This window comes from Lingula anatina, chromosome 2 (assembly GCF_051362555.1).
Source record: "Lingula anatina isolate TDL-2025a chromosome 2, LinAna3.0, whole genome shotgun sequence".
NCBI lineage: Eukaryota > Metazoa > Brachiopoda > Lingulata > Lingulida > Lingulidae > Lingula > Lingula anatina.
Window position 1 is genome coordinate 32428364 of NC_141768.1, and position 14662 is coordinate 32443025.

Sequence of the window (14662 nt, forward strand, 5' to 3'; positions counted from 1 at the left end):
AAGTTGAATAGGAAGTCATATACTGGCAATCTAAATGTGACCTTGAAATTGACCTTTGACCTACTTTTCACCATGAACTGAACTTTGCAAATTTTGCTTGACTTTTATCTCCAAAGTTACGCTGTATCAAGAAGTACATATTGGTGGTGAAAGCAAAATGTGCAGTACGGTAATGGATAATAAATTTTGAACTCCAGAAAAATAAAACATTAGGCTTGGCAAAGCAGACAAGTTGTGGTCAAAAATGACATTATTTCATCAAATTTGAACATCTGGAACTTCGGAGCACCTCCCATTTCAAGAATTTTGACCAAAATGACCTTTTCTTTATTTTAATTAATTTCTTCTGTAGGAAATTTATGGCACATTATGGTAACTCCAAAATTATAACATTAAGTCCCTTATATTTCCAAAACTGGCAGAGATAGGTCCATAGTTGCTATTGAACATGAATAGGAAGTCATATACTGGCAATCTAAATGTGACCTTGAAATTGACCTTTGACCTACTTTTCACCATGAACTGAACTTTGCAAATTTTGCTTCCCTTTTATCTCCAAAACTGGCAGAGATAGGTCCATAGTTACTATTGAAGTTGAATAGGAAGTCATATACTGGCAATCTTACTGTGACCTTGAAATTGACCTTTGACCTACTTTTCACCATGAACTGAACTTTGCAAATTTTGGTTCCCTTTTATCTCCAAAGTTACGCTGTATCAAAAAGTACATATTGGTGGTGAAAGCAATATGTGCAGTACGGTAATGTATAATAAATTTTGAACTCCGGAAAAATAAAACATAAGGCTTGGCAAAGCAGACAAGTTGTGGTCAAAAATGACATTATTTCATCAAATTTGAACATCTGGAACTTCGGAGCACCTCCCATTTCAAGAATTTTGACCAAAATGACCTTTTCTTTATTTTAATTAATTTCTTCTGTAGGAAATTTATGGCACATTATGGTAACTCCAAAATTATAACATTTAGTCCCTTATTTCTCCAAAACTGGCAGAGATAGGTCCATAGTTACTATTGAAGTTAAATAGGAAGTCATATACTGGCAATCTTACTGTGACCTTGAAATTGACCTTTGGCCTACTTTTCACCATGAACTGAACTTTGCAAATTTTGCTTCCCTTTTATCTCCAAAACTGGCAGAGATAGGTCCATAGTTACTATTGAAGTTGAATAGGAAGTCATATATTGGCAATCTCAATGTGACCTTGAAATTGACCTTTGACCTACTTTTCACCATGAACTGAACTTTGCAAATTTTGCTTCCCTTTTATCTCCAAAACTGGCAGAGATAGGTCCATAGTTTCTATTGAACTTGAATATGAAGTCATATACTGGCAATCTAAATGTGACCTTGAAATTGACCTTTGACCTACTTTTCACCATGAACTGAACTTTGCAAATTTTGCTTCCCTTTTATCTCCAAAACTGGCAGAGATAGGTCCATAGTTACTATTGAAGTTGAATAGGAAGTCATATACTGGCAATTTACTGTGACCTTGAAATTGACTTTTGACCTACCTTACGATGAACTTAACTTTGATTGTACCATTTTTAGGCATATATATTTTTTGCATATTTTGAAAATTTTTGTTGATTGCATTTTTACAGCTTGTCAAGCAGAAGACTGGTGGCTGTGACCCTTATTTTGTGTATGTGGGGGTCTATACGAATGTGCTTGCTCCAGCTGGTGGTACAATATTCGGAGGCGGTATCGCCTCTCTGATCCTCTAGTTTTATTTGTATATTCAGCATACATATTTCATTTGCTGTGCTAAATCTTTGTTTGACTTTTCTGTGAATTTGGGCATTTTTCATTGTAGGTGTCACAGGTCCTAGATTTGATGCAATGGGAAATGTGATTCCACACAGCATTCTTGGAACACTAGAAGACTTCAAGAAAGAGGCAGAGAGGAGGGGAGAGTCAGTGGTAAGGCTGGATACTTGATTATAAGGGGCTGTAGCGATAGTCCAAAGGGTCATTGGTCCAAAGGCTTGACAGTCCAAATTAATGCATAAATAACGTCCAGAGTGTACCGGCAGTAAAGTAAAGTTCATCAGTGCATATGATTTTTTGGACTAATGAACCTTCTGACCAATGAACTTTCAAATGAACCTTCAGATTATCGAGAAGCCCCCAATTATAAATGCATACAATGAATTCAATGTATTGGCAAAATATTAATTTTTTAGAAATTTCAGCAGCTTTACCTTTATCCTAAAGATATACCTTACTCAAAACTAGTGAAAGAATTACAATCTGTATAAGTGTTTTTTCAGCTCTAAATTTCTTATCTTTGTGAAATTTGCAGTGTCTATATCACCTTTTCTAAAGTGACTCAAAAATTAGAAACTGCACTTCAAAACTGATTTATTGGTCGTAATTCTGTGAATGTTATTGAATGTGGTATACCTTATGGAAACTGTTGAAACTTTCAGGAAAATTTAATTTTTACTTTAGAAAGTTCTTAGACTCTTCGTGTTTCTTAAACACTAATGCTGTCAAAAACAAATTATCTTTTGTCAGAAAAATCTTTTCTTGACATTTTATCTACACTTTCATAAGAATTATTCAGCTTGATGTACATGTTGCCTATTTGAACATTTTATCATCTGAAAAAGAAGACATTTAATTTCAGTACCAAAGTAATTTTATAAAATGGTAGTGAGACAGTTTTACATGTAGTACTAGTATATCATCAATATGCCATCTGTGAAATATAGCAATATATCTCCTTTACTATCTCTTTCTTTTTTTTTTTCTTGTTTCAGAGCTTTGAGATCCCAGAGAGATTAAAGGTCCACACACCTACTGTGAAGTATGAGAAGAAGAAGAAAGCCAGCTCTCACCCCAGGTACCAGAGTGTGGATGAGACCAATGCACTGGTGAACTGGCAGAAGAAGATGCTGGAGAGGAAGAAACAGCAGGGCTATATATCCAGTATGTTTTTAGGAGGCATTTTCCCTCTGTATTTTTGTAAGAATGATCATTTACAATAGGAATTAGTTGTCTAGTATCAAACGGATTATGTGTTTTAATGGAAGTAGTAAGCTGAAAGTCTGAAACAATTGTTAATGTTTAAAAACAGTTGAAGATCTTAGATGTACAGGCTGCTACAGTTATATGGATCTGCAATCATTGAATGTCATCAGCTCCATTATTACATAGACTTACTATATTTATATTTTGTCACTCTTACTTTGTGATCAGAAGTATTTGTAGTAAGTACTTACCGCATATTGGCTGATTTTCTTTCTCCAGAACTTCTTCAAAAATCAGAAGATACCCTGCTTATGAACCATGGAGACAACTACAGGAAAAAACAGGAGGAGCGCTACCTGATAGACAGAACAATACCCTCCATGGATTATGGAAAAGGATGTAAGGATGGCAGAATATTTCTCTTGACTTGTTCAGTCACTGTTTTTCATCTTATCCTGCAGAAAAATTAGTACCAGTGTTAGATATGAGAATAAATTAGGATTGGATTGTCATAGAATTTTATTTACATTTAGGTATAATATATTTTTGAAAACAATATTAAAACCAATCTGTTGGAACATTATACTTCAACAGATTCCGTAGTGATTTCCAAACAAAAATCAAAGGGAAAAAACATGTTTGATCCATGTTTCCTTCATTTACCCCTATTGTTATTTACTGTAGTCGTGTGATAAGTCATGCTTCTAATCACAGTAATAGCAGCAATTTAGGAGGCGACTGTGTTTGCTGCCAATTGATTCAAAATAATGTGGGCTGAAACATAATTGTACAATGTCATGGAGGCAACACAGATTGATTGCAGTATATTTGTGAAGTGTTTGTGTGTTCTATGGGGTATGCACTGTGTAGAACAGGCCATGGTGATGTATGTCAATTATACTCCAGTATACTGCGGGCAAACTGTGGCAGCTAAGGTTTATAGTTTGCATCAGTAATATGATAACCACTTTGCAATGATAGTGATAATTGGTAGTGGCAACCCATTAACTCTCAGAGTGTGATAACGACTTCAGGGAATTGATTGTCAGGGGTTGGTAATTGCACCTTTTTACTGGTTTCAGCCTGGTACAGGATAAAATGATGGTAGCAATAAAATATCATCTCTTAGCCATGTATGTTTTACTGGAAGCTTTATCATTGATTTTCACTTTTTTTTAAGGGAAATTGTGCATGAATGAATTTAAATTGGCTGCTTGCTATTAAACATGATAAAAGCCTCTTTGCTACATGTCTTTTAAAAATAAATACTCAGCATTATTGATACATATATGATGTCATGTGATTACAATAAGTTTATATTTTCAAATGCAGATCGAGTTGGAAGTGAATTCTGGAAGCAACAAGAGAGAATTGGCGATGATCTGGAAGGAATGCAGTAAGCACAGTGCAATGATTGTTGTTTATTGAGATGAAAATTTAATTTAATTTCAAAAAGGCAAACTTTGTGTCTCTAACAGAAGTGTATTATAGAGAAACAAGCAAACAAGTAATAATAATAATAATAATACAATAAGAACATTATTTAGTTTTTTACTTGATTAAAAGGGCAATTATTTTTCTTGTCCACATTAAACATATAAAAAGATACATGAAGAATCATTAAAAAAAAAACACATAAGTGTTACATTTGATTTAAATCTTTCCAGCATGACTTTGACCCAAACAGAGCGTGGGTACCCACCACCTATTGAACATGTCGGGGTACCAACCATGATTAAAGAGGAGAAAGGTACAGAATACAGTAGTACAATTATTATTATCGTGTTATAGATTTTTCCTTGTATCTTTTTTAGTGATGGTGAAGAATTAAATCATTTCTAAAGAGACGATATTGGAATATTTCCTTTCTGATTAATATGATTGTTATTTGAGTGTTTGATAATGACTCTTGAAAGATGTGTAATTGGCTTTACTTGTGTCTATGTGTGAGTTTGCTGACTACCTCCTGCAGTACATGAATGTCATGTGTTTGTACCACCATGTTGATGAGATTTTTCTAAGTATACCAGCATACCTTTCAAGAATCAGTGCCGAATGCAAATATCTACCTGCAATGTCAGTACACAAATGTTTTGTCATTATAATTATCTGTGTTAATGATGAACAAAAAAGTTGTATTTTTTTTAAACAATGTTCCTTCATCATACTTCTTCCAAACAGGCTATATATAAGTCTAACTCTCATTGTGTGTTTCAAGGTGTGTATTGGAGTAAACCCAGCACCCCAGTTCACTACCCCTGGGACAGGTCTGCTTTCCTGAAGCAGAGGAAGCAGCAACTACAAACTGTCATGGATGAACTGGACCCCCACAAACCTGTAAGTTGGAAAAGGCCATTGTGAGAAAATTATATATTATTATTATTATTATTTAAGCCTATGGCAAAATAATTCATGTGATGGAATTAACTTAATTTGAGTTTATCAAAGATGTTACCTTACAAATTCAGAAAGAAGTCAGACAGAAAGAAGTCAGAAAATATCAACCAAGGGTCTTTCTATACAAGTATTTATATTTCTTAATGATGTAATTATTAAATATCTTATTATAACCAAGGTTGAGAGGTAAATTTTTTAACTATATTGTCAGTTACTGATTTCTTTGTAGGACATGTCATCACTGGCCATCACTGGTTTCAAGCAAGGCCCAAAGCTTGTGGATAAGGAGGACGAAAGAGAGGAGCCAAGGACCATGTCTGAATTTGAAGATTCAGTCTTGGAAGACCAAGAAAATCTGTGAGTGTGATTTCTGCTGTCATGAGTTAAATATCAAACTATTTGATTGCATTGCTCAGATTCCAGTGTATCAAGTATTTTTTGAATTGAGGAAGTTGATTTTTTAGGTAATATTTTGAGATGTAACACATACAGGATCCAGCAAGCTGTAGTTTGCGCTGTATTTTCTTTCAAGCTGTTTTTTACTAGATTCTATAAAATATTCAACTATTTGAATTTTTATTGTAAAAAAATGCCTTTTTATTTTTTGACATCAATATCCGTCTTTCATTGTTATTATTTTTATTATTATCTTTTGATAAATGATGCATCTCTTTTTCCTCGCACTAACAGTGACCCACTGAAGGACCATCCTGATGTTGTCCCAGAGCCAATCTTTGGTCCATCCATCCTATTTGCTGGCCGTCCAGCCAGGTGGACAGGGGACAGCTACAGCTTCCAGGGTCAGCAGGCATTTGAGGCCAGGGTGACCTTTGAGGGCTACTCTGGACAGAGGAAGACATCCTTCTTGGAGGTTGTCAACAACGGAACCACCTCCATTTATTATGATTGGAAGGTGAGATGTTGGAGAAATTAAAAAAGAGAGGGAAAAAAATAAAAGATTTGTGTTTCTTGTTTTAACTGGATACTGCAGTTGTATCAAAACTGGAGCATTTGATCCTGAATGTAGTTTTGATATTTAATTTATTAGTTTCAGATGTTTTTCTTTCTTTCTTTTTTTTTTTTCAATTATAGAAATCAATTTGAATCTCAAACTGAGGCACATGGCTGCCATTAATTTTATAAGTGTAACAAAATATTTAATGTCTTTACAAATATGTCTGTTTGCAGAAATTGCCGAAAAGCAACCCATTCGATATTGTGAATTCAAGAGTTCAGAGATTTTACTTCAACACCAGTGGTGGTAAGATTTCTTTTTTTAAAATTAAATATGATAAGAAACAAACAAACAAACAAACAAACAAAAACATAAGAAATGATATAATTTATAATCATTGTATTATTTGTGTCATTCATTTTATTTGTTGACGTGATAAAACAAATCAAATGTTACGATAATGACTCTATCTTTTCAATGGGCAAAAATTATCAAACTTTCAGATACATAATTTCATAATCACAAAAACGATATTTCTGTTTGTGGTGCTTAGAAAAGAACTATAAAGTAGCCTGATTTAAAATTTTGTTGTTACCACTCTGTAGGAATGTTCCAAATTGAAGAAATTATAACTTCAAAAATGCAGTATCTATTAAATTCACAATTTTGCCCCATTGAAAAGATGAAGTAATTACTGTAAGTGGTTGGATATTTATGCATTTATTATTGCAGTCTTTACTCAGTGATGTTATACTGCTATTTTGATTTTATCAAAGTTTTGCTTGACTTGTAGTGGCTTTTTAACTTTTACAGGTGTAATTCTGCCTGGAGACACCATGAAGTTCCCCTTTGTCTTCAAATCTCCCAATGCTGGTGTCTTCACTGAGCAGTGGCAGTTTGAAACCAGACCTGTGGTGTGTGGAGGCGCCTCCCTCGTGGTCACATTGAGGGGTGTCGCATTGCAAGAAGACAAGTTCAAGCATCAAAGGAGTGAAATTGAGGTACAGTTGATCATTGGCATAAATGTTATCTATTTTTAATTCAGACAATGCAGCATTTTCAGCAAAGTAATTGACCTGCATAATTAAAAAAGATTTGATGTATACTGGTAGATTATGTACTGTGTAATTTTTTTCAAAACAATGATTTGGCACATTCATCTTTATTTACTACTGACATCTTTTGAACTATTTACAAATTGTCCGTGACTTTACATTTTTATTTGTTAAAGAGAGAATTGTGAATTATAGTAATTAATTAAAATGGAAAATTTGTGTTTATATGTTACAGAAAGACCTAGCTCACAAACAAGCAGAGCAGATCATCCGTCAGATAGTAGATGATGTAGTAGAAGGGGTGCAGACTCCAGACAGAGCCAGATCACCAGTAGATGCTTATATAACCAGAGAAGACATCTTTGAGAGAAAAAACCAAGGGGTAAGATCTCAGACTATATACGTGACAGAAGCGTATTTTAATCATTCAGAAGAAAAACCACTGTATTTGTGTTAAGCATTTTTGTTTTTTAAATTTTGCAAAGATTACTTCATTTATGATAACAGCTGTGCTAATGTCAAATTTTGTTTCAGTCATGTTTGAAATTTTTGTTTTGTAAAATTGTGCAGCTGTGATCCGTGCTGTTTGTGTGGTTATAATATTGTAAACTGCTGCTGTTTGTTATGACACCTCAAGCAAACACAAATGCCAGAAGGAAAAATTAACAAAGACAAAAAGAAAGAAAAATAAGCTAACATTTTCAATAACATATTATGTCATCTATTCTCGGGTGATATAGTTTGGTTATTTGTATGTTTTGTTAACATTTTCTTGCTTATTGTTTTAATTTCAGATGCATTTCTCCAATGAAACTGTGACAGAGTTAAATGAACTCTACAAAAACTTATTCCCAGAGGAGGAAAGAGATGAAGTGGAGTGGGATCTTTCCCTTGAAACTTTGCGAGAGGTAGGAACACTGAAATGGAACACTGGCTCTGCTGGTGGATTAAAAATGTGCAAATTGATGATAGACCAGTTTGATTTTTTATTCAGGCATTTATGATAATGAGAAACAAAAAATTATTTGTATAAAGAATGAGAAAACTGTAAAATAAAAATTGTTCTTGCAAGTTTTTATGCAAATATTATACAGGCAAAAAGCTTTGATTACAAATAACTACTAAATTTTAAAAAAATTTCTGTAGGCAATAATGGAAATGGATGAAGATGATGAACAAAAGCAGGAGTTCCTTCAGCAATTGAATTCTGCTGTCATCTCTTTGTCATTCCCTCCGTTTTCTCCAATACAACAGGAAATGTACAAAGTGGCGTAAGTAAAAAGAAGGAAGTTAAATGAACAGACATGAGCTATGTTATTTACACTTATCAAACATACAAGTCTAATTATGCTGCTCAATTAAATATTTGATGATTCATCCTAGTACTGTCCCTTTTTATTATAAATTTCTTTGAGGCCACCTTCCCATTAGTATGTATTTTACTATACTTTTAAAAGTTTTCACTCCAGGAAACCACTTTGATTGCAATACTCCCATCATATCCCTCAATTATCCTGTCAGGAGGTTATTGTGCTCACCACTGTATTAAAAGATCTCAGTTTTGTGGAAGTCTACCCCAAAAATAGGAAGGAGGTGACCTCCCCCCTCCCCAACACACACGCACACACACACACACACACACACACACACCTTCTAACCCCTAGATCCATCAATGGACCCTACAGGTTGAACTGCAATCAAGGTGACTGAAATCAAAACTGAAGTGTATTTTCCTGCAAACTAATCATATGCCAGGTGGCCACCAATGGGTGGAAAGATGAAAAACTGGTAAAGCAATGTAATGTCAGTGCAACCTAAGACTTGGACTCCAGCATCCATATATCTTTTTCATTAGGTACCAAGCACTACTTGAGACTATTGACTCCATAGTTGGCCAGTCCATGATGATACGTCAGGTATTGGGACTCCCTGAGAAAGAATTTGAGGAGTTTCCAGAGGGAGATATAAGTAAGCACATTCTCTTAGTGTTATTTATGTTGGTTTAAACTTTTTGTTACCATCTGCATTAACTATTAATAAAGTTATATATATACCGGTAGTATAGATGACCTTTTTTCTTCTTTTTTTCTTTCTTCTTACTTATTTATTCCAGATTGTCATTATTTTCAAAATATATCAAAAATCCATGACTACTATAGCATAAAACTATTACAGTTATGCATTTTTGATATCTAGTATGTGAAACATTCTTTGCATTATAATAGTGTATTTTTCATCAAGTAATAATCGTCTTATACTGGTGTATGTGAGACCAAAAATGGCTTCAGATATATATTTTTGTTTTGTTGGTATTTGAGCTAAAATATTGTTCAACCAGATCGTTTAGCTGATTAATTAGTGAATTATTATATTGATAGGGAGGGTTGAAGTTGAATTCAGTGCATAAACAGAATATTTTTTTTTCTTTTTTGGTAGTAAATTAAAAAGCTCAGTATTATGTTAGAACCTGAGAGCCTACAGGGATCAAGAACTCAGTATATGCCAAATTCATTAAACCTATGATAGAGAATGTATATCTCACCTTATTAATGTTCTACTCAGTGCAGTAGTTTTAGATAGCACCTTACTGTTTTTAGTAGTGTGTTTATGATATGAGATCAGCATGTAATAACTGATGTCATTAATGCCTGCTTCTCTTTGTGACCAGTGGATTCTTTCGATTCTTTGGCCTCCTCTCCGGAGAAAGGCTTTAGAAAAGACAGCCTAACGCCCTTTTCTCCGGAGAAGTCTCAAAGGAGAGATAGTCGAGATAACTCCAGAGAAAATAGTGCACGCTTGTTGCCTACTATACGTGAACCTGATCGTAGTAAGTTGTAACTAGTGGAAGTGCATTTTGATAGAACTGATATATCATTTCAATTTTTAGGTTTTTTTTTAATATATGCATTAATTTATACGTTTCTGCTGACAGGCATTATTGCTGCTCATTGATTGATGTGGTTTCGTTTTGTTTTGTTTTTTTCTGATTTTAAGTCAATAGTGAGAGTTTAGATTTATTGTGCATGCTTATGGATAATCATGCATATTTTCAATTTAATTTTGTTTCTTATTTTCTTAGTGGTGGTGGTAGATATATGAGAGATAGAGCGTGTTATCTACAAAATCATTTTTGATAATAAGAATTTATTTCATTTATTTTCATAATAAATAATCACTAAATCTAATTATTTAAGAAAATTGTAATTTTTCATTTTTGTTTATTTATTTTGCTTTAATGTGAACATGGAAGTTACTTTATTATCACATTTTTGACAAGTGCCATTTGGAGAGTCATTGAAAATCATTTTTGTGAAGGCTACCTTTGCATGTGTACTTAATACATTATCCAATTTTTACTGGGAATTGCTTTTAGCTAAATGTGGAAGAAAAAGGTAGTTCATATTTCAGTGATGACACATTAGTAAGAGCTTGCATATTGTGGTTTGATAGATTAGTAAAAACACATCACTGTTTTGCACGTTTAGGAAAAGTCACGAAGTCAGGCAAGAGTAAGTGAACTTCATCTATAGTAGCACTCTCTTAGAATGAGAAGAAGACAGACTGAGCTTTTGGGCCATGGTGCTTCCAGTCACTAGGACTGATATATAGAACTGCTTTCATATTTTGACATAAAAATAAAATTCTGTAACCTTCAATTGGGAACTCTAGGTGCTTGCATTACAAACCAGGATAAAATATTCATTTTGTAAATGACTCGAGCAGTGTGCAGTAATCTTACTTATTGCTAACAATAACCATTAATATTAATATACATAAATGTACATATAAGGACGCTTACACAAATATAAGTGTAAGAGTATTATTTTATGATATTTACCTTATTACTAATGCTGACACATGTTGTATTAATCATTACTTCAGGATACTGGAATAATATTTTGAACAAAAAATAACCTTATTCTAAAATAGAAAATTTCTTTCATTTGTATAACATTTTAGTAGCTTTTTTGAAGACAAAAAAGTTTATAAGTGCTTAACTTAACCTTATCAATATGATCCACCATGATATCAGTAAAAACCACTGATTTAATCGTCTAATGTGACTTCAGCACAGTGGTTTTTGCGCTATATGATTTGGTGTACTTGATAACTATAATTTGACTGCTGTAATTTCTTGAATTACAACGAGCGGGATTTGACCTCACAGAATGATTGATACAAAGTGTCCTGTCTTTATTACCATCATAGCTCTCTAATTATATCAAGCAATTAAAATGTAATCTGTAGACACTAAACCTGGAGACAACTACCAGTAACAAGCCACAGGTGGTGCTGGTTGCAGGGTTTACTAAACTATAACAAATGAACAAGAAAAACTACTCTTATGTATTTTGTAGTTGCACTGTTCATTAAATATAATATAATATATCAACAATATTTTGTGTGAATGTAATACATATTATTGAAGTTTCTGCAAATGTTCTCTCTGATTTATCTTACTATTTTCATTAAAAAAAACTACTAGTATCTAATATAATAGTTAATGTTTTCTGATACTAGGTGAAGGTTTTCATTATCTGTTTGCATGTTCTCCTATTTGTTCAGCTCATAGTACTCCGCATACCTCCCATTCAGAGAGGCCTGGTGCATGTAAGTGGGTACAAACACATAAACCATATACACCAACACATACATATTGTGGCTTTACATGGGTTCAAGTCCATTAAGTGACATTGTGAGGATCAAAGCTGTTGATTGAAGATTGATATCACCAAAAGACATTGTAATTATCAGAGGAACAGCGAAAAAAAGAGTGGCAGATTTGTAGAAAAATGAAAACTGTTTTGTTCTTTTAAATCAGTAAGCCCTGGATGTACCAGTAAATGAATAATATATGCTATTTTGTTGATTATCCAGGAAATCATTGCCAAGAACCCACGAAAAGTCACTGGCATTTTGATATACATATCACATTTGAAACTGAAGTAGCTTTAATATCCTTAGTAGTATCTGTCTTTTTAGGGGAGTTATGAGTACTAACACTGCACAATTTGTTGTGGAACTGTGTTAACCAATATCCAGGATATCCTAAAGCAGAGATTGTTACTGATACCATCATGCCACTATATAAATAATAACCTATCCTTCCTTGACTGATTCTCAACATCAACCAAAATTTCTGATACACGAATTTGTACAGTTTTGTACATGATTTGTCAACAAGGCCAATCCATTGATAATGCTTAATTTTTTTAATGTGTATTTTGAATTTTAAAGCAAAATGTACTGTACAGTACAACAAGCATTTTTCTATTTAGATTTTAATTGTGGTAATCTGAGCAGGCTCCAATGTACTAGAATATATATCTTGATGGTTCAAAAATATTTCATGTACCTTTACACACTTTTAAAAAAGTGGCACAGGTGGCAGTTAGGTCACCTTGTTCAATACTTCACCACATCTCCCAGAAACTTTTTATGGATACCATTAAATTTTTGATGGAGCATCAAGTCAGTGGTCTTAAACTGGAAAAAAACTGAACTAGGAAAATGACAAATAAATATATAGATACTATTAGCGTAACTAATTATCAGTACACCCCCCATCCCCCCCTCAACCCACCCCAAACAGTTACATCTGCTTATCCTGGTTTAGAGTAATATATGTAGTTGTGCACAAATGATTACTCAGGAGTGATTACCAATTTCCTCACAATGTTTTCCTTTGATCTTAGCATTAACATCACTTTGTCTATGATCCTGCCTGTTCACTTCCATTAATCAACTTATTAAAAATCAGCGTAAGTAATTGCTATAAGAGTAACATTGAATATGTTATGCTTGGGTAGTATTTGCATGAGTACGATCTATTTTAGTTGTCATGTATTCAACACAATTTCTTAATCTTTTTTGTCAGTACATACGTGTATAGTTTATACTATAGAGATTTAACTGTAATGTTTTGTACATATATAGTATTATAGATGTTTGGATTAAAGGATAAAATGAATCAGAATGCTGAGAATTATTAAATGAATTTACATTACATATTTCATTGCAGTTTGTAAATTACATATTTATGATAAAGCTTAAACTCTGTCACTAAGCAAACCATTATTGTATTTACTAGTATATTCTAGAGCTCCTAGCTTTGGGGAAAATAGTAAAAGCTTGAAGCCCGAAATTGAATAACCAACATAGATAAGCATAGAACCTTAAAAAAAACATGCTTACCACTTTGTGCTTAAAGCACATGTGCCTTCAATTTTTCTGCTGTTATGTGGTGCTCCTCTGTACCTTGTAAAGTAAATCGCGGAACAAAGATTTCATGTCCTGTCAGTGAAAATAAAACAGTTCACAATGACTTGATTATGATTCCACTAAAAATAACAAGCCCGGTGATAATTTTTTAATCGACTGCCAAAGTTGGAAATCATGCATTCCCAATTTATGGATAGGTTTTTTTTTTTTTTTTGTTTTTTTTTGTTTTTTTTTTTGTTTTTTTGAAACAGGAGAATTTGGAAGTAGTTTCTTATGTAGGGAAAAACGTAATTGATGGGCATGTCTTCATTCACAAATAGCAAGGCAAACATACAGTTTATTGTGAAGAGTCTTTTACTGCAAAACTAGTTGTAAGTGTAGAATGCCTTTCATCTCCTCTGAATTGATGACTTGTAGGGCACATATGCCACATCACAGCAAAAAATTGTTGACATCTTTCCAAAGCAGATGTTTTTATAACTCCCATCTTCTGAAATTGATATTCAACTTTACAGATGAGACCTGGCATGTCAGCCAAAATTATCTAAAAGTTAGCAATGAATTCTTTTTATGGTGTTTCCAAGGTTATTTTTTTTCTGAATTTAGGATTAAGTCAAATGTTAGAGTTGATTAAGCAATAACAAGGAATAATTTTAGATTTTGTTGTTGATGTAACTTGGATAAAAAACATATATTTGTTGTCTTTAGCACAAAAGGCTGGTCGGGGTCAGGATTCAAAAAAGGATTCCAAAGCAGGGCAGAAAGGAGGAAAAGATGCAAAAACACCCAAGGGTAAAGAGAAAGATGTAAGTACAGTAATATTTAACACTTTTTGAATCATTGCCAAATCCCTGTCTGTCTGCCAAGTTAATTAATAAAAGCTTTGAAATGCATATTGGGAGTTCAATCATATCAATTATTTACACTGAAAGATATATAGTTCATAACAAAATGTCCCTAAGGTATGTTTAAAAGGTATCTGTGGTGCTGTAAGAGGTAAGGTAGAACAAGCAACTTGTTGTAGCAGGCCCGTA

The 14662-nt window shown here is 33.3% G+C and overlaps 1 protein-coding gene across 12 annotated transcripts in view; it reads left to right on the plus strand.

Moving 5' to 3' along the window:
* Positions 1 to 14662, plus strand: part of LOC106180241 (MYCBP-associated protein) — a 34489-nt gene that overhangs the window by 17797 nt on the left and 2030 nt on the right. For 9 of the 12 annotated variants that reach the window (XM_087003740.1, XM_087003741.1, XM_087003735.1 and 6 more), the window contains exons 5-21: positions 1840 to 1946; positions 2789 to 2957; positions 3279 to 3398; positions 4332 to 4395; positions 4667 to 4749; positions 5218 to 5336; positions 5626 to 5753; positions 6087 to 6309; positions 6585 to 6657; positions 7165 to 7352; positions 7642 to 7788; positions 8201 to 8314; positions 8553 to 8677; positions 9262 to 9374; positions 10892 to 10915; positions 11973 to 12017; positions 14337 to 14434. In XM_087003740.1, coding sequence (XP_086859866.1) covers positions 1840 to 1946; positions 2789 to 2957; positions 3279 to 3398; positions 4332 to 4395; positions 4667 to 4749; positions 5218 to 5336; positions 5626 to 5753; positions 6087 to 6309; positions 6585 to 6657; positions 7165 to 7352; positions 7642 to 7788; positions 8201 to 8314; positions 8553 to 8677; positions 9262 to 9374; positions 10892 to 10915; positions 11973 to 12017; positions 14337 to 14434 — 1940 coding nt within the window. The remainder of the gene's footprint in view (positions 1 to 1839; positions 1947 to 2788; positions 2958 to 3278; positions 3399 to 4331; positions 4396 to 4666; positions 4750 to 5217; positions 5337 to 5625; positions 5754 to 6086; positions 6310 to 6584; positions 6658 to 7164; positions 7353 to 7641; positions 7789 to 8200; positions 8315 to 8552; positions 8678 to 9261; positions 9375 to 10891; positions 10916 to 11972; positions 12018 to 14336; positions 14435 to 14662) is intronic. The other 3 variants (XM_087003733.1, XM_087003732.1, XM_087003734.1) reach the window with 3 other exon arrangements.